Here is a 26,511-nt window from a genome sequence, read left to right on the forward strand (position 1 = left end):
TTCAATGCATCTTCAGTCTACTGTGTCTTTCATGTTAAATCCCCAAGCTAAAATAAACCAGTTTAATGAATCAAAATATGAATGCACACATGCAGCTTTTTGCACTCACTTGACCATGTTTGCTTTAAAACACATTTATTCTGTAAGCCTGACTGGATGCTCCCTTTCACAGCTGTATTGTTTCATTACTCCCTCCTAGAACACACTGCACCTCCAAACAATAGTGCCAGAACTTATGGATATAAATGAGAAGTTTTGCATAAATAACTACCTAAACTATTTCTTAGTGAGAAGGGAAAATGCTACCAAAACACACAGAAAGGGATCCTCAAATGCAGCTGGCTTAGGGAAGAAGGAAAAGCAAAAGATAACTATAAAAACCCAGCTAAAAAGAGAGGTCAGAAAAGCCAGTAAAATCCTTTTTCTCCAGTGTAATCCTTCACTTATGCCCTATTTATGTGATTCCTCACAGTATGTTTTGTCCTTATTCCAAGGTTACAGGGACCAAAGGGAATAGGCAATATTGATTAATGGTGTTTCAGAGATTGAAGAGCTCAGCTGAAATTACACATTCTTTGGGAGGTGTTATCTTTTCAGAAGAGCAAGTGCAAACACCATTTCAGTTTTAATTTATTTTTTGCTTTTCTCGACCATGTTGCTAATGCAGAAAAGAAAGTTTATTATCCATTATCTTGTGCAGTTTGATAAACTTCTCTCATAGAACTGAAGAAAGACTCAGAGCACATTCAATCATCGCCTCAGTGGGAAGGCAATCCAAAAAAACTTAAACACCTTCCTGAATGATGCATCTAGAAGCCACTAAATCTGAATTTAGACACTTGATTTTCAAAGACACTGAATGTGCAGAGATCCTACTGAAGTCAGTGGACAGCACAGGTGTTAAACACCTCTGAAACCCAGACACTTTTGTTAACCATGGAAAAAGCAAGGCAGCATACTATTTTTAATTCCCCATATTCTGAGGAATTTGAGCCATAACTTTACATCATATCATCCCCATTTGCCACAGATTTGTCCCATTTTTCTCTTATATCACCTCAAAAGTTTTCTCTTGTCCTAACAGCTCCTAAGATAACAGAGCTCAGATAATTCATATTGTTGTCAGGGCTCTCTTCTCTTTCAGCTTAGAGGATTATGTCCATCTGACCTGAGGCATCTATTCATTTAGTTGCCTGCTCTCCCCTTCTGAGGCAGCTTTAGCCTCATCACATGTGCATCCATTGTTCTACTTTCTTCAAGGCCCTGTCTGCCTTTCTCCCCTTTCTGAACCTCAGCTTCATTTTATTCCTATGTCTAGGCAGCAGAAAAACAGCAGCAGTTCAGAGAAGCAGGGCAATGGACATCCCCACCTGATAAAATGGGGCAGAGGAAGGAGCACAATACATTCACATCACCCAGTCAAAGTGTCTGTGGTCAGAAAACTTTAATATCAGAGAATGTGCCTCTCCCATCACTTAAAAATCAAAAGCAACCAGGCTCCCTCCTCTGCCTGTCAGAAAACACACTAACTATACATTGCAAACAAACCAGCTCTGAGTGGTGACAAGGCCAGTGGATGAACAGACACACACTGTGTGTTCTGTCCCACACACCAGGCACCCACCCCATCTCCAGTTCCATATTCAGCCCATCAAAGATGTCTTCTGGATTCACCAGCAGCCCTCCTTGCCAGCTGACCACAGACTGTTTCAGCTGGATATACTGCTGTTGTATGAAGTCACCAGGAGACAAGAAACTGTGATCTTTCAGGCAATTAAAGTCCTTCAGATTTTTTAAAACTTGAGGTGGGCTTGGACTGGTGGAGGAGCAATGAAGATAAAGGAGGGTTCGGGGAAATGTGCCTATGGAATCTCATTTACAAAACTGATGAGCCATTGCCTTTTCTCTCTTCCTTGTTAGTGAGCTGCTCAGAAAGCAAAGGGCATGCACCAGCAGTCCAGGCGGAGAGACAAACCCCAACCTGAGGAATGATTAATGTACAGTCATGCTGCTCACAAGTGAGAAGAGCAGCCCTTTTACAGCCTCAGTGCATCCCGAGGCTGTAAACACGCTTTTAATGACGAGGAGAAAAACATGGCATGCATGGCTTGCTAGGAAGCAAACACAGCACTGACAATTATTTACTGATACACCTGTGACACCTCCATGTGACAATGACCTTAGTGATCTTGAAATCAAACTATTTATGCAACTGCAAGGACTGTTCTTATTTACAAATAATACTAAATGAATCTTCATGACTGTTTTCAGAACAGCAGGAGAGAAAGACTGCACAAAGGACAGTGGTTTTTGACTCTTAAAAATCACAAGGTGTCACCAAATCTTTCAAAGCGTTGCATGTATACAGGACATTTAATTTCTTCTAATGCCCATATATACATATCAAACAAAGGAGCTCAGTGTACACATCCATGCATACCCACCAATTTTTGGGAATCTGCTTTTGTTCATGGTTTTATGAAGGCATTCCAGGCCTTTTAAAATCAAACATATTTACTGACTGATCAATTGAAAACAAGGGATGAAACACAAAATCACCACACAGCCCAAGTTAACCAAATGAGGAAGCCTTTGCTACCCCAGGATTGTTAAATAAGAATCTCTAAAGGGCAGTATAATAGTGTAACCTATGGAGAGAGTGATTACAGGCTCCTGGAAAACACTTCTGCCTGAGGTGAGATGGCAGCCACATCCTCAGATTAAACTTTCATCAGCAGATCTCTGTGTTTCATCAATCTTTCATTATGGCAGAGCTTAGAAAATCATCTGCTCATGTGTCATTAGAAAATCTCTTCATCTTCCAAAGCAGAAACTACACAAATAAATTAATACAAGCAAAATAGTTAAAAGGAGGGCCTGCAGACCATTTTGGGGTTCAAATAGATCAAAATACAGAGAAATAAACATTTCTACAGTATTTTAAAATTTAAATACTACTTTTCAGAACAAATCCAATATGTTAAATTATACAGGTTCTTAGATGAGAAGATATAACTAATTAAGGAAATTCACGTGCAACAACTTCTGGAAGAATTTCCCACCAGAAACTGGGATTTCATCAACTTCATGAACATTTAATCCACCTAAGCAGCAATGTGATCCCTAGTTTTTTTTCTGGTGATGGCAAACCCATGATCAGGGAAAGTTGCTTTTGCAGTCAGTGAATGGCTTTGGTATTTCTCACCTCAGTAGCAACAGGTGATTTCACCAGGATAAATGCAGGGACTGTGGGCTAGTGTACACATGAAAAAAAAATTTTCTGTAAAAGCACCTATCAAATTTCTTACAAGTGGCTATGAATAGGAAAGTTCTGAAATAAAATTTCTTACAATGAAAACACCCCAAATTCCAATAAAAGTGGCTAAGAACATTAGTGTGCCAGCAAATGAAATATTAAAGCTGGCTATGGCTTTGTGTTTAATACCTAAACAAAATATATATATTAAAATTTAATAGACAATTTCTTGCTGTTCCTTACAGCAACTGGTAAAGAAATGTCATGCTCTCTGGAAATAAGAAATGTTCCCTTTGAACACAGAAAGGCCTACTCCCACTACTGACAGTAGAAACATGAGGAAAAATTAGTTTATTTCCTCTACCAATTTCTCTGTGTTGTCAGCATCACATATAACTTCCTTTCAGGAAAACAGTTGAGATTCCTCAAGTGGCCAACTTTAATGACAAAAAGGAAGAACTGGGTTTAAAGGGTTCTTGTTATTTGTATTTTTAAAATTGGACCTGTACTTCTCCCATATATTCCATATCTAAACATTTTTTCTTGATAGAGACATAAGTTTCTGCATTAGTCTTAGACCTGGAATTTCTCTTTGGCCCCCAGCTCTGGCATGCAGAAGGGCAGGGGTGGGATCAGAGATTTCCCATGCCTTGCACACAGCTCTTGGGGAATGCTGTGGGGCACCCCAGCATGTCAGAGCAGACAGGGTGACCTGTGCACACACAGCCTTTCCCAGCTCCTGCCCTATTGATGGGGCTTATGTTCATCTAGGAGAGTCTGCTATTGCCTCCCACCCCAGACACATTCCACCAAAAGCACACAATGTTATTGGTGCCACATGATTGCAAAAGGTACATTTCTCTTAAATGTTTCCTAAAAACAACCATGACCAGTTCTGTCTTTAGGAAAAGCAGGTACCCAGCCTGAAGAAATATGATTCATTATCTTCTTTATAAAAGAACATAATGGAATGATTTTATTTCACAAAGAAATGTAAGTATCTGGGAAAAGAACTGTAAATGCTTAAAAAAAATAATGAAGATCAAAGCTGGAATCTTTTATTCTGTAAAGCTGCATCACATTTAGGTGCCCCTTAAAACGCTCTATTTATTTTCTGACAGAAGCAAGGTACTACAAAAACTGACTTGAAGGGAAATGTGTAATGCACCCATTTTCTAATGCAAACAAAGAACTCCAATGGTTTATTCATTAGGAGTTAAAACCTTTTTACTTCCCAGCATTTCAAACTGGATTTGCCCCTTTTAGATATCTCAAAAATCTGTACCAAAGGAAATGAAAACCAGTTAACACATGCCCAATCGACTCTCAGTCATTTATAAGAGTAAAAAAATTAGAAACCATTAGTCACCTTCCCTTGTAGAAATTTAACCATTGATAATCAGAATCTTTGAGACAGATAAAACAAGTTTCAGAAAATCTTTTACTGAGAAAGATTTTTCATGTTTGAAATTACATTTCCTATTAAAAGTCAGAGACAAAAAACCCCAAACTCTGACTACTGCAAATATCTTGATGTCGCGGTTTGAGCCTGGCACGGAGCCAGTGCCCCCATGAAAATGCCCTCATCCCGGTGTCTGCTGTGAGATGTGACCAGGAATAAGCAAAACAGGCTCCAGCTTAAACATAAAGAAAACTTTATTACCTAATCTACAGGAAAATAGGAAAAAACTATAGGGAAAAAAAAATTGAAAACCTTACCAAAAAACACTTTCCTCCTCCCCACCACCAGAATTTCCCAATCCGATACATTCTCCCAAATCACCAACTGCTCAGCCTGGCACCACCCTTTAGAATACTCAAACTTCAGTCCATGAAGAGGAGAGGAGTCCTTCTTGTTCCATAGGCTTCCCCTGGAAACACGCTGAAACCTCGTGTGCTTCCAATGTCACTCGGCACCGCCCGGAAAAGTCCTTTTGCCGCTTGTGACATCTTCCTTCCATGCTCAGTGCTCTCACCACTGTGCATGGACCAGAGCTGCTTTTAGGGCTGTCTTTCAAGGATGCCTTGTCTCACTCCAAAAAGGCACAGTCTCTGCTTTGGGACATCTGTCCTCTCCATATTTTTCCAACCCCCTGGGGCCAAGGGGTCCCCACGATGAACCCTCCTGGTTCTGAGGCACTGCCTCCCCCCAAGTGCAGTCTCTGTGTCACAGGAACAGAGTCCATGGCCACAAGAAAAGTACAGCCAAAAGGCCACTCCAATCATCTCTCCCTACTCAGTCATCTCCACATCCTTCGGGCCAGGTCCTTGTCTCATCTCATCTCCTATCTCCCTTCTTATTCAGCTCCGAGGAGGATCAGTATTTTTACAAGGCCCCAATCATGAAAGAAAGGGGTTAAAACTTCCAGTCTCTGTCTGTCCCAGAACGGCGATACTCTCACACGTGCGGCTGTTGCGGCAGGCCGGCCGGCACCCTTCCCCCCCTGGGCCGGCTGCTATCACATTCAGACACCGACTCTCTCTATCTCTCCCTCCTGGGGGGAGTGTTACTGCCCGATGTCTCTTGGGGCTGCTCCTCCACCCTTCCAACCTCGAGGGCCTTCTCACCCCCATCTCTGTCCAGGCCCAGGCCTACTAAATGGCTGCCCCTCCCCTGCCCAGCAGCAGCGGCTGGACAGGGGAGGGAGATCTGACCTCTTCGCCTCAACGTCCCAAGAGAGAGACCTCTCAGGGCCGAAGCTCTGCTTTTTAACCCCTGTGTATTCTCGGAGGTGTGTCCAAACTGCACTGGTCACACCAGGTGCCAATATCAAACTCCGAACATCCATTGGTTTGATCACAGCCTCCCAGAATTCCCACTTCGTCCTGGTCAAACCACCACACTTGACAATCACAGATGGGCTTGGGCTGGAAGAGACCTCAAAGATCATCTAGCTCGAACTCCCCTGCCTTAGGCAGGGACATTTTTCACTAGACCAGGTTGCTTAGGGCTCCATCCAGCCTGGCCTTGAACCTTTCCAGGGATGGGGCACCCACAGCTTCTCTGGGTAACCTGTTCCAATGCCTCACCACCTTCAAGTCAAAGAATTTCTTCCTGAGATGTAATCTAAATCTGCTCTTTTTCATTTTGAAACCAATCTCCCTTAACCTGTCACTACATGCTCTTGTAAATTGTCTCACCCCATCCTTCCAGTAAGCTCCCTTTCAGGTACTGAAAGATGCAACTGCCAACCCCCCTAGAACAAAACACAACCCGAAAAATAAAACAAATTCTATCATAAATTCCTACTCGGCCTCTCTCTGAGATTTATGACCTGAAAAGCCCTCATTACAAAATTCAACTACAGGAATGCCTAGCTATGCCTCAGGTCACCTTGAAGCCTTTTCCTTTCCAGGATGAACAATCCCAGGTCTCTCAGCCTTTCCTCACAGGAGAGGTGCTCCATCCCTCAAATCAGCTTGGTGGCCCTCCTCTAACAGGTCCAAGTTCTTCCTGTGCTGTGCCCCCAGAGCTGGCTGCAGCCCTGCAGGTGGGGTCTCACCAGAGCAGAGCAGAGGGGCAGAATCCCCTCCCTCCCCTGCTGCCCACGGGGCTCTGGATGCAGCCCAGGGCACCTTTGGCTCTCTGGGCTGGGAGTGCCCATGGCTGGGTCATGTCCAGCCTCTCACCCACAGCATCACCAAATCCTCCCTGGCAGGGCTGCTCTGGGTCTGTGCATCCCCCAGACTGGGCTGATACTGGGGGTTGTCCTGACCCTGTGTTTGGTCTTGTTAAACCTCAGGTGATTTCCATGACCCCACTTCCTGAGCCTGTCCAGGTCCCTTTGGATGGCTTTAGAAGTGTCCTTTAGAAGTGTCAACTGCACCACTCAGCTTGGTGGCATCAGCAAATTTGCTGAGGGTGTATTTGATCCCTTCGTCTATGCCATTAATGAAGATATTAAGTAACACTGGCCCCAGTGCAGATTCCTGAAGGGCACCACTTATCACTGATGTCCACTGGGACTCTCAGCCATTGACCAGTAACCTCTGGCTGCAGCTGACTACTTTCATATCCATCCAACAGTCCACTCATCAAATCCATCTCTCTCCAATTTAGAAAGAAGAATGTAGTGGGAGACTGCGTCAAAGGCCTTTTAGATAAATTACCTCAGCAACTCTTGTCTTGTCCAGTGATGTGGTTATTCCATCACAGCCAATATTGGTCATACAGGACTTACCTGACCATTATCAAATATAGACACAAAAAGCAGAAGCTTGCTAAAGTTACTCAGTCCTTAACATCCTTGTGCCAGGATGGGTACTGTGCTAAGATCCTGGACTTTCTCAATGTGAATGGCAATTCAATCAAAATGCCCAATCAGACATGGGAGACACTCACTGTCCTGCTCAATTAAGTCACTTTCACAACCCTGTTTCCACAGCAGTATTACATGAAAAACAAGAATGCTACCAAGAGACCAGCCAAGAAGGAAACCTAAGGAAAGACTGCTTCCAGGGCAGGAAGGCCTTTAGCACACACTCCTGGTTGCTTCCTACCACAAGGAACAACCTCAGCTCACAGGCAGGACATTTCAGGGACTAATCTTAGTTTTCTGCAACATCCTTGGGGATTTTCTTACATCAAGATCTAGAAGTAAAAGCAAGGACTAAACCCATTACTTTTCCCTCAATCTAGCTTTTTTCTCCATCATATTAAATACCTCAAGAAAGTATAAACACACAGTCAGAGCATTGATAGTACATTTACTTGGACCAGCAGGAAGACATGCTTTCACATAGGCAGGAGAAATATACTACGAGACATATTTGAAAACATGCTTTTATACCAAAAGTACTACATAGACCTGAAACAAATCAATGTTACATGTGCAGTTCTATGCAGCTGAGTTAATCTGAAAGGCTTGTTCAATGCAGCCTTAACAAAACAGCATACAAGTGACACACTACAAAATGCAGGGAGTTTAAAAGGTAACACCAGCAACAAAAAGAAGAATTTACCCACCTTCTCTCAGGCCCTGGGACAGAGTAATGTGCAGTATGCATTAGCAGACTGAAATAGCAGCAAGGCAGACAAGCAGAGCCAACACTCACCGGCCGTTGTCACGGCCCACGCCCCAGACTCGGATGCTCACGATGGGCTGCGCGTGCAGGACCGTGCGGTCCATGGGGTCAATCAGGTTCAGCATGTCATTCTCCAGGATGAGGTACATGTCTTTGCCCTGCAGATCCAGACAAAGTACACAGTGCATCACCCTCTCAGACTGGCTGGGATCAAGGTGTTACGTCTGTGCTGTTCAGACTAGCTTCATCTTTACTCAAAGTTTTGGGCTGTTCCAAGAGCAAATGAAAAAAGCTTCATATGCTTCTGGTGTGAAAAAGCTCTAAGATGTTATCTTGCTACTATATTTTTAAACAACCCCAATCACAAAAAGCTTTGATGTCTTTTAAATACAACTCATTCAGATCCAAACTACTGAGTTATTCAAAAAGCTATGTGTTCATATATATGAGAAATCATGGCCTGTACTCATAGTTAAAGCTTATATCAAAACCTGTACTTTTGAGGCAGAGTTCCTTCCTTCAAGGTGTTTTGTTTCCATAAAATTTAACCAATGGATTATGGGAACAGAAAGCAATTTGTACATGTCAAAGGATTTACTCTTTGAAGAAAGATTAAAGGGGAAAACCCAGTACTAAAACCTGACTGTGAATTTTGCTAGTGACTGCAGAATCTTGGAGCCAGAATTTCTCCCCAATTCTTCTGGCATGTAAGAACAAGGATAATGCTTTTTTCTCTTGCAGGAAACAAATTTAGAGAAAATTCTCCTTTTGATGCTAATTCACAAATGCTTATCTTCCTCCTCTTGACAGACCTATTACAAATCTTGACAGCATTTGTAATAGGTCTGCTGCCTCCTCTAGCACATGTAATATCCCTCTTCTTGGAGGCTGTACACATATTCTTCAGATCATGAGCTCCCACAGCAATGCTCCTGGACCTATTGCTGAGCAGTAAGACAAACTCCTGATCAGAAGGTGGAAACTATCAGCTAAATACAGAGTAATTTGTTTCCTCTCTTTGGTGCCAGAATCTATACATGAACAGAAAGAATGGAAAGGGTCTGAATCCCTACTGACTAATGATTCAAAACTGACCTTTTTCTTCATCTCAGTGACACGGAAACCCTTTTCCCTCTTGGTTAGAGAGGCTCAAGTCTTTATGATGCCTACTTTTGTGTTTGTGTAAGAAATACAATCCTGTCACTCTGTGAGAGCTTTCTGCCACTGCTTGTAGGCAAGGCAGCAAGGGGCAGGCACTGCCCATTTCCCAGCAGGGATTCCAAGGGAAGCAGGGACACAGAGCTGGCACTGCAAGTACCAAGAGGGATGTGGGAGACACAGGTGACACCTGGTATGCGCAAAGCCTGAACAAGCATTTTTTGCCTGATGGAAAAAGCACATCTGTGGCTGAGATGCAAGGCTGAATATATAGGCTGCTCCTAGAGAAGCAGGGCAGATGGAGCTGTGATAGTCATGCAAAAAACTGGGGTAAACCAGCAGCACTGAGATGGTAGTGCAGATAGAAGAAGAAACATCATGAGGAAAAAAAGGGAGAAATTTGCTTGGAGGTCAGAAGCAGTAAACAAATTATGTGAAGAATGCTACCAAGTGTCACACAGATTGCTTTTTGGACCAATTTTATACTTATATATTTGTTCCAGAGGAAATTATTACAAAAAGGAAAAATATGTTATTAATGCAAAACACACTGGGATTAGAGTAACAAAACAGAATCCTAATTAGCTGGAAAAAATTGGAGAATGGGCAGAGCAGCAACATAAGTCACAGGAAATGATCCTTGCAATGCTCAGGGGATCACTTGTCTGCAGCCAGAAGCAATATATTTTGCTAAATTTTGTTGTCTTATTATACAAAAGCTATATTAGAGACGAAAGCGCTGCATAGGTCAAAAAGAAATTATTAGACAGGCTAGGAGCTTGAACATAGGCTTTAATGTCTCAGACTGCTGAAGAGCTGCAGAGATCTGATGGTTTGAAGAAGAGCCATGGAGGGAAAGTGAATAAAGGAAAGAGAGGCTCAATCCCAGCAGTTTTTCTGCAAGTGTTCCAGGCTGCAGTATATAGGTCAATGGGAGATATCTTTTTCATGTAAGTGAAATTGCAATGTACAGAAATGTAATTCATGGCAAAAGTGCAATACAAACAAAAGAACAGCGTTTTTCTGTTTAGATTTTACAGAACAGTAGAAGTTCAAAATTTATAGGCAATTTCTTTTGAAGCAAAGGGCATGAAATCCCACAATAAAGCCACTAACAAAGCTTCTGCAGGGTCAGGGTTTTACCTGAGGTGTGGGAGGGTTTGTGGTTTGTTTTGCAGTTTTTTAAATCATGAAATCTTGGGGTTAGTCCTAACCCAAATTTCACTTTCATTATATTCTAGCTTAGGCAATCTTAAAATTCTTACATGCAGTCATTTAGCTCCATAATAGACTCCTGCTGTAATTGCTCCATCTGATGCATCAATGATGGAGTATAATTTTTTCAGGTTCCTTTCTAAGACATGGCTCTTCTAATCACTCTTGAAGCCTTACATTGCAGGCAGGAAAATGTGGTTGGATGTAATAAACTCTTTTAAAATCAGGAAGACAATTTACTTCAGGAGCCACCTATTCAAGCACAGTGTCTCTATTGTTTTGTCAGGCTGATTTTTTTTTTTTTAATAAATAGCACCCTTAATTTAAACATCCATTCAAGAGGACCAAAACTTTTTACCAGCTTAGCTTGAAAACCTGCAAGGATTTCCAACAAAGAATAAGGGGATTGACAGAGAGATATAGAAAAAACGTGAACATTAACTCTTAAAATAAATCATGAGGGTTCAAAGTAAACACTATATTTCAAGGTGATCAAAGTGCTGCTATCTGAAATATGGATGAGATTACACACATGTAAAGATACTGGATTTTTTTCTACCCTGAGGTCAGCAGGAAGTCCAAAGCCCATGACTGACACAGCTCTAATTGTTTGTCTAGCTATATTATCTAAAAAAACTGTTCCCAGGTGTAAGAAAGAAAGGAAAACAATATTATTTTGTTTATTTATATGTGCAATATATACTTTGTACATATAAAAATCCTGCTGAAATTATTTTAAATGGATAGAACACTATATATGTGCTCCTTTACACACAATTTCAATTTTTAAGGGCACTTTCTCCCAGCATCTCAGCATTGCTGGGGTCATAGCTAGGATGGTGAACTGGAGCCATAGACTGCAACAATAACTTGGGAGACTGAATGTTATTTTTCCTGAAACTTTTACTGAAATGTAGACAAGTCTTTCTTTTGATTTCTTTTTTGTTTGGCAGTGCCATTTCTCTTAGGAGGGAAAGTTACAACATTCACTCTTTTGTCAGTTTTGAATTCAGCTCCTGTGTGACCAATTCACATTAGTGTAACCCTTCTGAAAATATGTCAGGAGAGAGGTAGAAAATGAGATTTGGCAGAAGTTGAAGATGTTCCATGAACAATCAAATAACAAAGATGTTTTAGTGTGGCTTTGTCTCCTATGACCTCTGTCTGTCCCACCTTTTCCCTTCTTGTTACACTGACTGACCCCTCAACATCTCCCCCTTGCTCATCTGTCCCCAGCACACCTGGGGACAGATGAATACCTGACAGTATTTTCTACATCACAAAACCTAAATGTCCCTTCAATTTTCCCTGAGTTCCCACAGTTATCCTCTCTTTCTGAGCCAACTCAGAAAGAAGCAGAGAGCAACTGTAGTTCAGACAGCAAAGGCACATTGACCCTTCAGCAAACCAGCAAAGAGGAAAGCTGGGCTCTCTCTTTTTTCCTCAGTGTGTGGGAATCTGGCATCCTTCAAAACTGGATGACACTGGTGCAGAGATTCAAGAGTTATTGGAGAGGAGCCAACAGACAGACTGATGACATATAATTAATTTCCTTCTGAAACACTGATAAAATAATAATTGTAAGATAAACCATCTGTCCATCAGTTCCAATCTTCTCATACATTTCAGAACCACAACCCTGCCAGTGTGGGTTTCCTTAAAGCCCTTTGTCACTGTGAAACCTTTGAAAATGTTGTTACAAAGCATCACTTTCAGACCTCTGGTCAAGAAGAAGAGTTACACTGAATTTCAACAGTTTGGGCGGTGTGTCCCCAGCACTGCCACTGCACAGGTGTGTACTAGCACAGATGTAACAGGAAAGTGAGCTCTTTGGGGCATCTGCTGTCCTCAGCAGTTTGGAACAAAAAAGTCAACACTTTCCCTGAACACTTTTATGTATTTGGCAGTGCCAGGCTGAGGTAGTCAAATCCCAAACACAGAACATGGAAGTAGCTGTCTACAGAACTGCTCCTTTGAGATGTTTTATGATGTGAGAGGGATGTTCCAAGAGGAGAAGTTGTTCACTCTGTTCTTACCTCTCCCCAAATGCCAACAGTGTCTCTGATGTCATTTTTACAGTAAGAGAGTTGTCTGATGCAATTGTTCACAGCAACACTGCTCTTTCCAGGAGCCAGATCTTCTTCTGCCATTTCTACCCAGCCCAGAGATCGCACAGCGAAGCACTAGAAATAAATCAAAAACCATCTGTCATACAACAGCAACTAGGCAGTTAATGTTAAAGGTCTCCAACTAGAACTGGAAAAAAAAATGAAGGCATTGTAGATGGCCTTACATTCAAAGATAAGTAAATGAAAATATAATTTGTGAATGGCAAGGTGAAAACATTCAAAGGAAAGAAGAAAGCATAACTTGCTATGAATGGTGTCAGTGGAGGTAACAGCAATGCCTTCCAATAAAAAAATTTTGTTAAGATAAAGGAGGAAATAAGGAAGCAGGAAATACTAGGATACACACAAATACAAAAACAGTAAAGGAAAAACCACAACTATAGATAGAGTATAGAACTGAAATTTTAGCTAGAATCTAATTGAAAAGAAAGAAAACACTACTGGATTAAGTCTCCTGTGAGATATCCACTGTCTGACTTTTTACCAGAAAATTACACTTTTTTGTGGATTACAGCAATCACTTCTATAGTTAGTTTACCTAAGGTAGCAAACAATAACAATTTCAAAGCTAAGAAGAAGATAAGCTATCCTAAGAGGAAAGCAGACTTTTTCTGGAAGAAATTCAAAATTACCTTTAAAATAAAACACTCTCAGTTTGGTAGCAGAAAGATGTTTAGCCAACTAGAGCACTCAGTTGGCAGAACAAGCCAAGGCAACATTATTTTGTGCAAATGGTACTTTTTGCAAACAAAACAAAATGGAAGAAATTGAATGGCACCATCTCTACCCTACACATACTAAGGTAAAAAATAAAAAGTGTTTATTCTGAAAAAACACCAAAATCTGGTCATTTGCTCTCAGGCATTATGGTGGGAGGAATACAGACCTCACACTAAGTCAATAGGAGCTTGTCTATGAGACCAAGACTTCTTCCAGAGACGGTTAAAGGTGTTTCACTCTGAACCACAGCCATGGGCTCAACAGGCTGCTTGTTGAACCTCCTGAGCAGGCACACCAAATGCTTCAGGTGGCCCCTGAAGGGTCAGCAATAGCAGAGCAACACTCATGGCTGAGTGCTGCTGCCCTGTGCCCCACAGTTTTCATTGCTGTCAGCAGCATCCTGCAGGTCCTTGGGAAAGCAGGGTGTGATCCTGGGAGCTCCAGGGAGGCAGAGCTGGGACTGCTGGGAGCCCTGCTGCCTCCAGGTTCACCCTGCCACCCTGCCACACAGCCCAGCAGCTGCAACAGGGGCCCAGGCTGCAGCTACCAATCCTCCTTAGGGTGCAGTAAATAAATCAGCTTCAGAGCTCAAAAGCTGAGTCTTCACTTGCCACCTTCTCAAAGCTGCTGAGAAGTCAGTGAGCTGATCCAGCTCATGCACCATCACTGGTGTGTCCTTCGGGAACAGCTGCCCTCAAAAAAACCCCACCTCACAACACCAAGGTATTTTAAACATGCATAATGTGTCAACTTCGGCAAACTAAGGAAGGAATAAAATTCACCGGTGGATAAAAAGAGTAATGAGTTTGTCCCTCCCTTTAAAACTTCTTCTTCAGCCTTCTTTCAGTTTGCACAATGCACTCCAGGCTCACTCCACCAAGCAGGAAAGAACCTGCTTCCTGAACCCCTGGTACCCACTCCAAGGAGTCATTAAGGCTGCATCTCATCTCAGCTATCAGACAGCAAACACACTCGGCAATTGCATAAAACCCTTTAGTGAGAGTAGGTAAAAAATTAAAGCCTTTCATGCCTCCAGCTTTTTGTGGATTTTTTTTTCTTTTTTTTTGCTTTGGAAACAAGGGAATCAACATGCAAATTCTCCCACACTGCTGCTTCCTGACCCAGCTCTGCTGGAAACCCACAAAAGTGCTGACTTTCAATTCTGAAGTGCCATGAAGGAGAAGGTGAAAAAGGAGACAAAGGAGGGGTCAATACTCAGGGGTGCTCTTCACTTCAGGGCTACACAAGATACCAAAACACCCCATTTTTTAGCAATTATTAAGGTAGTCTAATCTAAAGATTGCAAAATTGTTTCAGGCACACTAGATGCTCATGAATCTTGCTAAAAGTGCTGCTATACTCACTGGGGTATTAAATATTTATCTTTGCAAGCTTTAAAAATACTGATTCTACTGTACTAGAAGAAAGGGGTTTTTTACAAGTATTTAAATATTAAATTGAATAGTAGAATACTGGCAGAGAAAAACATTCTCCAAATCATAAGAGAGGTGAAGAACTAAATACATACAACAAGCACACTGTTTCCTTGTTGCTCTTCACATCTCAACTCATCTGCAATTTGTTAGCTGCTTTCTGAACACAAGGATAAATACAGAATCACAGAATGCTTTGGGTTGGAAGGGACCTTAAAGATTGTCTACATCCAATCCCCTGTTGTGGGCAGGGACACCTTTCACCAGACCAGACTGCTCAGAAGTCCATCCAACCAATACAGTCCTTGCACTGAACAGTGTATCTTAAGAAGGCCAAAAATGATGAAAGACTATCAATTCAACTTGACAGCAGTATATCTCTTATTAGTAAAGATGCTGAACTGTTCTGCTATTTTTTCCTGGCCTTTCTTTATTCTATGTTTGAAATTCTCTGGTGGCAGCATCCTCTGTACTGATGCAGCCCACTGCCAAAACAATAAAGTGAGCAGAACACAACACTCTTGCCTACCCCATATATTGCCCTCTGTGTGAAAGACCTGGCTTCCTTCCCTGCTTCTATTCCCTCTTGGTCCTTCCAAGTGAGGTAGGCATGAGAAAGCCCTTGGCTTCTGGCACCTGACAAGTTTTTGTGTATTTCACAAGAAGCCCTTACCATAACCCAAACAAAATGCTTCAGAACAGCTTCAGAAAACAAATCAATTTCCCATAAACTCACTGCAAACAAAAACCTCTCAATAAGCCTTAAAAAGACTCAACATTCTACTCACATTCTACTCTACACATGTACCTGAGTATATATATAAAAGTAACTTTCTTTTGTTCAAAATATACCTAAAAGCCAAAAACTTTGTATTTTGTGGTAAAGTGAATGCATGTGCTGATGTGGCTCAGCAGTCATGGCTGACCCTCATGCAGATTTTCAGAACTAGAAAAGAGGAAGACTCAGTAACATGTGACACATACCAGGGTCCACTCAGCATCAGTGGAGCAGAAGTACATAAATACACAAATGTGGAGTGGGAGAGAGATGGAAGTCTGAGCATGCCTGCCTGTCTGTCAGCAGCTGGACTGTCAGAGATCCACTTCATATTTTATTATAGGTTGCTTTTTTCCTCTTTCATTATTTAGAGGTTCTCTTCCCTTAAAACAAAAGAGCACAAAGCCCAGCAGAAACAAACCACCTACTGTCTCCAGTCAGATAGGATCTAATTTTTACCATGGCTGGCTGAGTCAGGCATGACAGCAGAATTTCTTGGAACTCTGACACATTAACACAGCATCATGGTCCCCTGCCTCCCACCAATGACATTGACAAGCCAAGAGACAAAGTACTTCCTCTGACCCCACAGAGCCTTGATAATGCACTCTATTATCTCCTGGAACTAAAACCCAGAGGCAAACCAAGCCCAGCTAAAAACAGAGTGTAGCTTTTCTTCATTAAGAGCCTATGAGCTCATTCCTGGAAATACCAGTTTGTAATGCATCTCTTCTCAAGGCTTAGAGATAAGTAGTGGCAATTAATAATTATTGGCCTGTCATAATTTCACAGTAATCCCAATGTCAACTTCTGTCTTACAGTACTCTATCTAATTTATTTTCTCTCTTAGAGTAAGTTTTCTGTGCCTGGTCAGGCTGTCTGCTTGACTCTTTTCAAGAGCTGGCAAAGAAAAACAAAAGAAGTTGATAAATATAGCAGGCTGAAAGATACTTAGGAATTGTATACTGTGCAAACATTGCTGTGTGGGATTGGGAAGATCAAAGATATTACCACAAACACTGCATGGCTGAGAGAAGTGAATGAAAAAGTGTCACTTAAACCATGGTAAGTCAATAATTTTGTATTTTCATCTTGACACTTCACATTTCCTGCCTGGCTACATAGGACACTGTACAAACAAGTTACATACAGGTTAAAAAAGTCCACCTTATCACACACTAGCCCAAGAAAAGACAGGTAAACAAAAATAAAAACACAGCTATTGCTGCTTGGTTTTACAGTTCTGGGGAACCTATGTTCAAATGGTTGCAAATCCAGTTAATGTTTCAGGGTTAATGATCTGTAACCTAAGAACCCAACTCATAAATGCTGTCATCTGAACTCTGTATAGAGCTGTAAACCTCTCTTACAGTGCACTTCTGATCCAAACATTGCCTAAAGCTGGGGAACTTTAGGACTGAAGAAATAAACAAACCACAGATCCCTTTTGCTCTTTGGCATTGCAAACCCTTCACCACAGGGCAGGTCCTGCTCTGCAGCAGCTTTCCCAAGAGGAACTCTGGAAGGAGCTTTGGCAGGGACAGAGAGCTCTGACAAAGTTCTAACCATAAGCAAATGCACACTCTACTTGTCGCCTCATGCAGCGCTAAGCATGTAGCATTAAAGAAAATTAAAATAAAATAACTGAGAAAGACAAAGCAAATACAATCCCCTACTAAAAAGAGGGCAAGAGATCAAGTGCACATGACTGTTGGCAGAGTAGTGTTGGAAGCTGGATGGATCATGAAGGTGTGGATAGAAAAGATCCCACAAGAGGGTGAAAATGAATTAGAGCATCAGTTTGAGAACAACAACTAATGCACATTACCAGACCACAGACAGATTGCTTTTCACATTACACAGCTGTTGGCAGCCACTATGAACACATCTGCATTAAGAGAATGTTTGCCTTGATGCTTTAAATATGTGCTACTTATTTCTTCTCTACTTCTAAGCCCACAGGACTTGGTTTTGAGTAGTTTCCCTTTGTTTCCTTTTACATTTCTCCTTTCTAAAGGTTATATCTGCCTGCAGACATGTAAATCACTACAATATTTAATAAGGTCTTTTATCACAGACCACTGAGCAGGTTTGTGCCTGAGACACAGCATGTAGGTCACATAATTAACCATTTATTACGCAGCCAACCAAGATTTCACTTGCATATTCTTTGAAAGTTAAAAAACCTATCATATTATTTTGTGCTTTGGAAGCATAACATAACATCTTTCTATTCTGAGGATGAAGTATGTTCCAGTTTATTTTCCTACTACACAGCAAGAAAGATTACATTGATTTCAGATGAAAACACTATAGAAGATCAAAGAGTAACAAGAGAATAAAAAGAACTTATGCAATTAATGAACAAGCACTTTCATTTAATTGACATGAAGAGACTGCAGTGCATTTACTTTCTCAAAGAAATATTCACAGATGTCAAATAAAAGTTCTTAGCTATAAAAAATTCAAAATGCTTAATCAAAAACAACTAATAAGACCTTTCAACATTTCCAGCTTCCTGTTGCAGTTAATCTTTTATTACTTGAATTACTGAAAATGCACATGAAATACAAAAATAAGGACAGAAGTATTCAGGTCACAACAAAATTCACAAATCATTAATAAATGCTATTTCAGGCAGATGACTACAAACTAAACTCCCCTATCATTAAATATGGCGACTTCACAAATACTACAAAATAACCTTTATAATACATTACTTCTTTAGAGGAGGTCAGTATCCAATTTTCTGCTCTCACAGTCCCTTACTCATTCTCCAAGCCACTACAGTCTCATTCTTCCAGACCTGCAGACTTCAATGTGTAGGATCACAAAAGTTCCTCTCTTGTTTTGAGCTTAATACTTCTGTCTCAGTGGTTCCCCATGGCTTACAGCCAGAGGTCAAACCTGCTCTACCAAGGCAAGAAAATGTTGCAGGAACATTGTGCTGGTTCAAGATCTTTTAAAATCCAGTCATTTGAGCAAAAAATAGAATGGACACTACCATTCTCTAACAGCTCCTTCTGAAGAATAAATTAAAATCATCTTATTCTTTTCTCTAGTCTTAGCAAGAACAGGTTTTCACTTTAGATGCCTTACAGATACCTTGACTTCAGATCCTAAAGGGATGTGTTTATACACTTTGCTTTGAGTCAGGGGTGGGCTGGGCTTCATTTTAGTACAGTGAAATAAAACCTGTGCTTCCTCATTTAAGAAAAGGCAGTCATATTTTTCACTAGAAACTAATAAAGGATGTTCAAACTCAGGTGTATCTTGCAGAGTAACTGAACTGTTAGGATAACTCAAGCAGATTTTGCTGTTCTATGACACACAAACATGACCCCCACAAATACACATATATGCTTGTCAGTAGAGACAAGCCCTGCAGGAGTTTACAGAGCATAAAGAATGTGCTTTATAAAGAACCCATTTCTCCAGAACTAATTCTCTGCACTTGTTAACTTTAACCTTAAATGCTGTATTTTCCCAATGTATGCTCTTCTTCAGGCTGACAGATATGTAAGTGCTTCTGATGCCATTAGCAGTACTTTATTTAGTATTGTGGTGCATAATTTCAAAGGGAATATGCATGACATCCAAATTTTAAAGGAAACAAAAATCCCTGAAGAACTCCCAACCTTTAAGTGAACTCTTGACTTTATGAATAAATGGAGAAAAATCTTCCAGCTTCACTAAAGTCAGAATTTCAGTCTCTTTGGAAGGACCATTATTACAAGTAATTTGATTTCTGCAGAAATTATGTTTACAACAGGATCCAAAGTCAATGAAGTTAAATCACTATTGATCAATTCCCACTTTTCAAAAAAGACTCAAATAAGCATGAATCCAGAGCCCAGAAATCTTGAGCCCTGGTGGACCTGCCACATTTGAGGACTTATTTACTGTCACGCTGTCTCCTTGAAGCACCATGGAGTCATCAACTCCAAACATATGGAATAATGCATAATGTGCAACATGGCACTGTGATGCACATATGCTTCATATATATGAAGCACATCTCATGCTTTCACATCTCTTAAGAGATAAATATTATCCTTTTTCTCTTGGATGAAATGCAGAAAATTTTGACAAGGAAAATGTCTCATTTTTTAAAGTAAAATTTACAAGTAGAACTAAAAATAAATATACATGCTGGCTAGAGCTATCTAAATATTGCTCTGTCATTCAACTCAATATTCTACTTTAATTGATTTTTAAATGAATTTCCTCCATAATTGCACCTTTCAGCTAGTCCATAATGGACAAATAACTCACCAAGTTTGTATCATGCTGGTTTCAAAATGTGTATGTGCAATTTATAACAGAAATAAATGTACACATTTATATAGGCACATAAATACAAACGGCACTTTTTTCCATTAAACATCTAGCCATGGAATGGTAAACACTGTAACATTTCAAACTAGTACAAGCTATTTCTCTGAGCTGCCCTAAATTGGCAAGGTAATGTAAATAATTGAAGAGAAATACAAAAATATCTGTCAGTTCATTTTGTAGCAATAGGATGAACAGACATTCAAGAGGCAATTCACAGTCAACAGGCCATTCCAGAGCTGAAGCTGACAGGGGCTGCATAGGTTGTTTTAGAGGAGGAATGGCTGGTCTCAAGCGGGGAGCATGAAGGGCTGCAACCTGGGATTACCTCGCACTGCAGCAGCAAAGCTGCTGGGGAGCTGACAGGGAGCTGTGCCAGCAATAGCAGCCCAGATGTGCTGAACTGGGAGCTGCTTGCTGACAGAATCCATTGGGCTGCACAATGGCCACAGAAACTTTTTGCCTGTGGCACATAAGTGTGATGAGCTGCTGCTTCTCCCAGCTTCTGTCCATTCTTGAGGGTTCCTTCAACAATCACACCCTAAGTAGTGTGTGGCCCATGAAAATTTTACTGTGTGGCACCATAAAACAGTGAATAAACTGTGATTAAACACTACTAAAATAAGCAACATTAAAATATTAGAAAGTGAAGATTCTTAAATTTTTTTTTTTTTTTGCTTAGATCAGCAGCCTGGGTTTTTCTGTGTTCTACTGAACCACCACAGTTTATTACACGGTTGTACACAGCAAGATGCTGTACACAGATTCCAGCCAAGAAAAACTGGACTGTGCACCTCCATTAGAAAAGTCCTGCAGATGACACTGGCACTTGGACCTGGTGAAGCAATAGAAACTGCCACCATGGAAGAAACAACATCACTAATAAAAATGAAATTTAAAATAGGTATATTCATGCTTTCTCAAACGTAGCCAGCATTTCCTAGAGGCCATGCCTGAGAGGCCACAGCAGCACATTGGGTGTCCCACAGCTGCAATTCCAGAGGCAAAGCTCCCTCCAATGTCACCTCACCAGGCTGGCAGCCAGGGAAGCTGCCTCCCCACAAGGAGGTCACTGGCAGGCACCCAAAGTGCCCACACAACCTGGCCACTCATGGCAAAGGCAGTGACTGTCCCAAGGACAAAGCAGGACCTACACAGCTCCCACCTGCATCAGCCATCCTCCTGTAATACACTTGGCACCTCTGTTCTTACCTACCCCAGCAATAACTCCTGGTCAACACACCTGTGGCAGACACAGCCACTGTCAACTCTGGAACTTCACTGGCCATGAAGATCTTTTGTTTTGATTTGAAACAAAGGTGTTCCTATGATTTATCTTCTCTTTTCCCAATCCTGCAGAAATCTCCCAGCCCAGTGTAAACCTTTTGTACAGCATATCTTAACAAAACAAATCCTGATAATGCCCCCAAACTCAAGATGTAATTCTTGCATTATGAACCTGTAAAATAGTGGCAAATATTCAAGCAGTTTCCATTCTCTTTCACATGAGGAATGGCTTTGTGATGTATTTTTCTAAGGACGATTACAAGTAAAATGTCTGCTCAATATCCCTCCTACTGTTTGGGCCCTCATGTCCTAATTGTGTGTCTTAGGTTCACAATTAATTAGATCCCAGAGATACATGGGATTCCTAGGAGTGGAAGACATGTAATATTTTGCAGGATCTCATTATAATCTTGAATGGCTTGAGAAATTATGCTACATTATCCTGTGGAAATCCAGGGCACTGGGAATATTTCTCTGTCTGCTCTGGGGTGCCCTGATGCCCAGGGGAGCACTGACTTTGACCCTCATTCATGGAGAAAGCTTCCTAGACTTCAAGATAGACTACAATCCACAAAAGTGTGAAATAGATTATAGAGAGTAGTGTAAGTGTATCACTTGGTGAGAAATTTAGGTTTTGGGATTTTTAGTATGTTGTGGATGGAAGCAAGATGGAGGGCACAGGGTGTCATCCTGGGTTTCTTCTTCATGCTGCTTCTTCCTTCTTCCTCATGGGTTTGGGTGGCATTTTGTAACTGGGCAGAAAAGTCTGCACTGAGGGCTCTGTGGGATCAGTTATTGGATTAAAAGGGAAAATAATCTAGGTGTCCTTTCTTAATTGGATAGTTCAGTCTTAAAAGACCTTGTAACAAGAGATTGTTAGCCATTCTGTGCCTTCTAATGAAAAGCTGCTGAACTCACAGTTGTGGGACTGTTTTACTGATAAGAGATAACCAACATCTGAGTCCGAACATGAACTAACTACCGTCTCAAGTGCCTTCAATCCACATCTAGAGAAACCAATATTATCCCAGATATTTATATTTTACATATAGTATAACAAAAAAAACCCATACTGTAACTTGGAATGCCCTTATAAAGTAAATCCATGAGATTTGGGAAAATGCTGCATCTTCCTTGCCCTGAACTCATATTCATATTTGATTAAACAAGACTCCATTTAGGAACAAGGTGGAAGTAAATATCCTCTAGACAGAAATCTGTATTATGATGTACTTCACATCAGGACATTAGGAATTTTTACCTAATGATACAACAGATGTCAATAGTAATAACTATCATTCACAGAGATAAAGAACAAGCAAACACATTCTCTGAAAGGTCTAATGCACAACATGAGAAAGACTATTTAAAAAATAAATAATTGAGGATATGTAGTTTAGTGCTTTAGTTGCCTATTTCTAAAGGTGCTTTTGAAGCAGAACATTTTCAAGCACCTGCATCATTTAACTGCAGCAGCTCTATAGATGTGAGGGTGCTGCTAATGGCACCCTAACCAATGCTGCTAATGGCAAACAGCCAAATTCAGGAACAACAACCCAGTTTAGAAACAGCCTCTTCCACCACTCATCATTGCTACCCAGGAGCTGCAAAGGTGGAATGGCAGATTACACTTGCATCAGTTTGTCAGAAAGACTAGTCAAAGCAGAAAAAAAGCCCCCCAAAAACACTTAAGAAGAAACTTGAAATTAATACATGGTTTTACACACTGTGATTCCCTTATAAGGGTAAAGAAATAGCACTGGAAGAAATCTTTACCTATTTCCTAGGGAATGAAAACAAAAGACTGTTTTGAAAGAAACGAATTCCTAATCCAAAAACCAAGCAAAAATACCACTTTGGAAGAAAAACTGTTGAAGATATCCTATTTCTCTTTTAGATTTAATCTAATTTTGAAAAGAGACTTAAGGTGGAATAAACTCCTCAAATTTAATTAATTGAAATTAATTGAATTGAGGCTTTTTGCAGCATTCTATGAGCTCATAAGAAGACTGTAATGCAGCTGAGGTGGACTGCTGGAAAATGCTGAATACTCCCTGCCTGCATCAAGAATTTAGAAGCTGCTTTGACTGTAAGAAAATAATCCTTTCTTGGGATTGCTGGACATGGCAAAAGCTCCTCTCAGGTTAAGTCTTCACCAGGATCAGAAATCAGATTCATGTCCATCCCCACAGATACACACTGATTATTTACACATCCTGTGTCTAGGCAGGATGTTTTCATTTGGAAAAAAACAGAAATAAGCAAATATACAATGTCCAAAACACATACACCTGCTTCTATAGTAAGAAAAGCAGTCAGGATATGGATATTAAATCTTTGGGGAGCACAGTATTTTGTAAAATTATTTTGATAGTGCTTAGATTATTTTAATTTACAGGCCACTTTCACAACAGCCACAAGTCAGCTTGCCAAAGGCCATCTGGTTAAACTCTAAAGGCCAGGTACTCCCTAGAAATTTATCACCAACTCATTTTCCATGTCTTCAAGTTGTGTTTTCATTCACCTACAGGTGAATCATTAAATTTAAATACTTGTTATCAACATGTCCTGATGCTCTCTCTCTTGGAAATAGTCTTGTAGAGAGCCTGGTTTAAGCATGGCTTAAAGAAAAAGGCCATGAAGGTATTCAGCTGAGAACCTAATTATTTACAGGATCAAGCCTGGGAAGGCCGCTTTTACAGCAGGCTTCTCAGCTGAATACCTTCATGGCCTTTTTCTTTAAGCCATGCTTAAACCAGGCTCTCTACATTGTCTCATTCTCTTCCTTTGAGATCCAGAGCATTTATTGGTTTCTAAAGCAGAAAACAGTCTTTTGGAGTAAATGCCTAGGACTTGCATGGGTTTAAACACATTCTTGCCATTCTTAGATAATGGACATAGCTAAAAATGCTCTACATAGCTTTAAAATGGTGAGGCTGGAAAAGCAAAGCTTGGCTGAGCAGACAAATGTGGATAGGGAATCTGAAAATCTGTGCCATTCCTAGGGGCAGTGACAGGTTTCCCAAGAGGTTCTGTTTCTATATATGGACAAAAGAAGAAATTTAGCACCTTCCTATGTTTTTACATAGGGACATTGTATTTTCTAACAATGAAAAAAAAGACAACCCAGAAGAATTTACAGTCTGGGATTGCTAAAAGCATCTTTTGACTTCCTTGAAACTCAATTAGGAAGGCACACATTGCTCTATAAATTAACCAGGAAGGTTACGATCTGTCTCCTGGGAAGCACCAATCCAAAACTCATTTCTAGCTGTGCATGTTTCACATGTAGAATTAGATCCTCATCAAGCACAATAAGCCATCTCTTCAAGAAATTTCTACCAAAATAAATGGATGATATCAAGAAGCTGGAGGTAATAATTCTCCTCTTTCCACTTCTCCTTTGTGACCTTCTGCAGTAACCCGACCGAGACGCCACGGACATGAAACCATGAACTGCATCTTAAGCACGTGATATACAGAGAAACATTTGTTCTCTACTGATAATTATGACACTTAAATGGGTTGCTGCATAAGTCACTATTCTTACAACAGTTACATTAATCATATTACATGCTTTTTCCAAAGCAGGCATTTTTGCAGTGCTTCAATCTTTGCAGAAGCTGACTCTCTAGGGGAGAACTACTAAAGCCTCCCACAAGGTGGCACGGTTCCCTTTGCTGAAATACAGCATTAAATGTGCCACAGAGACAACTGTTTTTTCCACAAATGTACTGGCCAACGTCATAATTAGGTTTAAATAAGATCTCTAACACACCTCTAACAAAGTTCATTTTAACAAATTCTTCCAATAGTTTAATGAGCAAAAAACCCCCTTTTTTTCTCTTTCCTTATGATAAAATGAAGAAAAAGTATTTATCTGTGCTTGCTGCCCCACAAAAGCAAGCTTCAATCAAAGATAGTTAAGGCAGATAATATGGCAGGGGAGAGCCTAAAAGGCTAAAATATCTGATTTTTTCAAGTCATCTGTTTCAAAGCCTATCAGACTTCTTTCAGTCTTTCATATTTGGGGTAAAATGGACTAGCAAGAAATCCACCTACCCCATCCCCTTCCCAACCATGTGAGAAATAAAGGTCTCGGAGCATTTTCCACAGGTGAAGATTGTCCCTGCTGTTTCTGGACCACTTGCCATTCCTGTGAGATATGGCCATAGGTGCCCTGTCCTTGGGACAGAGGCAGATGCACTGAACAGCTCTGTCCTCAGCCTCTCCTGCTGCAAATCAGCGTCAGCACTGCTGAGCTTCACCTGCAGCCAGCCACACTATATCTGCTGGGGTCACTGCTGCCCCTGCACAGCATCTGCATTGGGCAGAAATCAGGCAAGGTGCTTTGAACCAACTGATTTTTAAAAAGGCAAAAACATGTCTAATTTCCCCTCTATTTATTGTCTTGCTCCTCTCAATGACTTCTGTGACTGTTTCAGTGCTCAGTATATAAGCATTATCAGCATAGTTTTACCTGAACTGGTAAAACAAAACCAGTTGTGATAGACAAAAGAAGACAAGCTTTTGGCACTGCCCCATTTCACAGACACCAGAGAGGTACTTGATCCAAAAATACTGAAGTTTCAACAGTAAGTGAGAGAGGGAAGGGAAGTGATGGCACAAGTTATTTGTCCACAAAACTACTGTCATGGCGTTCCATGCAGGAACAGCTCAAAAAATACTCAGTGCAAATCACCTGGTAAAATCATAGACATACCAAAATACTGTCTCCCTTTAAAGCTTTCCACACCATAAGGTTCATCATGAAAGGAACAACTCTATCATTCTCAGGACTGGAACCTAAAGCTTCTCACTCCTTCAGCTCCATTTACTGTGCTCAGAATTTAGCACTTGCTTTTAAACTACCAGTGAGCCAAGCGAAGTACAACTATTTACATCTCAACTAAATATCACAAGCCAAATAATCAAGATGACAAAGAAAATTAGGTGCCATGATCAGTCTGTTTTCTCTCTTAAATTGTATCATTAAGGCTATTAAAATTATCAACTCTGTATCATACATATTTGCTCCTGCAAATAAGTAGCTTCAGATCCTGTCAGTTGCTGCAGCTGTATGGAACAGCCAAAATACTTATTTAAATTACTTGTATTTTCAATTATACAGATTTATATACACTCTTAATAATGGATGCAAGCAAAAGGCAAAAC

The 26,511-nt window shown here is 40.7% G+C and overlaps 1 protein-coding gene across 11 annotated transcripts in view; it reads right to left on the reverse strand.

Moving 5' to 3' along the window:
* Nucleotides 1-26,511, reverse strand: part of APBB2 (amyloid beta precursor protein binding family B member 2) — a 166,029-nt gene that overhangs the window by 32,276 nt on the left and 107,242 nt on the right. For all 11 annotated transcript variants that reach the window (XM_064710303.1, XM_064710312.1, XM_064710308.1 and 8 more), the window contains 2 exons: nucleotides 12,691-12,837; nucleotides 8,312-8,439 (listed from right to left, as the gene is read on the reverse strand). In XM_064710303.1, the coding sequence (XP_064566373.1) occupies nucleotides 8,312-8,439; nucleotides 12,691-12,837 (275 nt within the window). The remainder of the gene's footprint in view (nucleotides 1-8,311; nucleotides 8,440-12,690; nucleotides 12,838-26,511) is intronic.

The sequence above is a fragment of the Zonotrichia leucophrys genome, chromosome 4 (genome assembly GCF_028769735.1).
Source record: "Zonotrichia leucophrys gambelii isolate GWCS_2022_RI chromosome 4, RI_Zleu_2.0, whole genome shotgun sequence".
Classification (NCBI taxonomy): Eukaryota; Metazoa; Chordata; class Aves; order Passeriformes; family Passerellidae; genus Zonotrichia; species Zonotrichia leucophrys.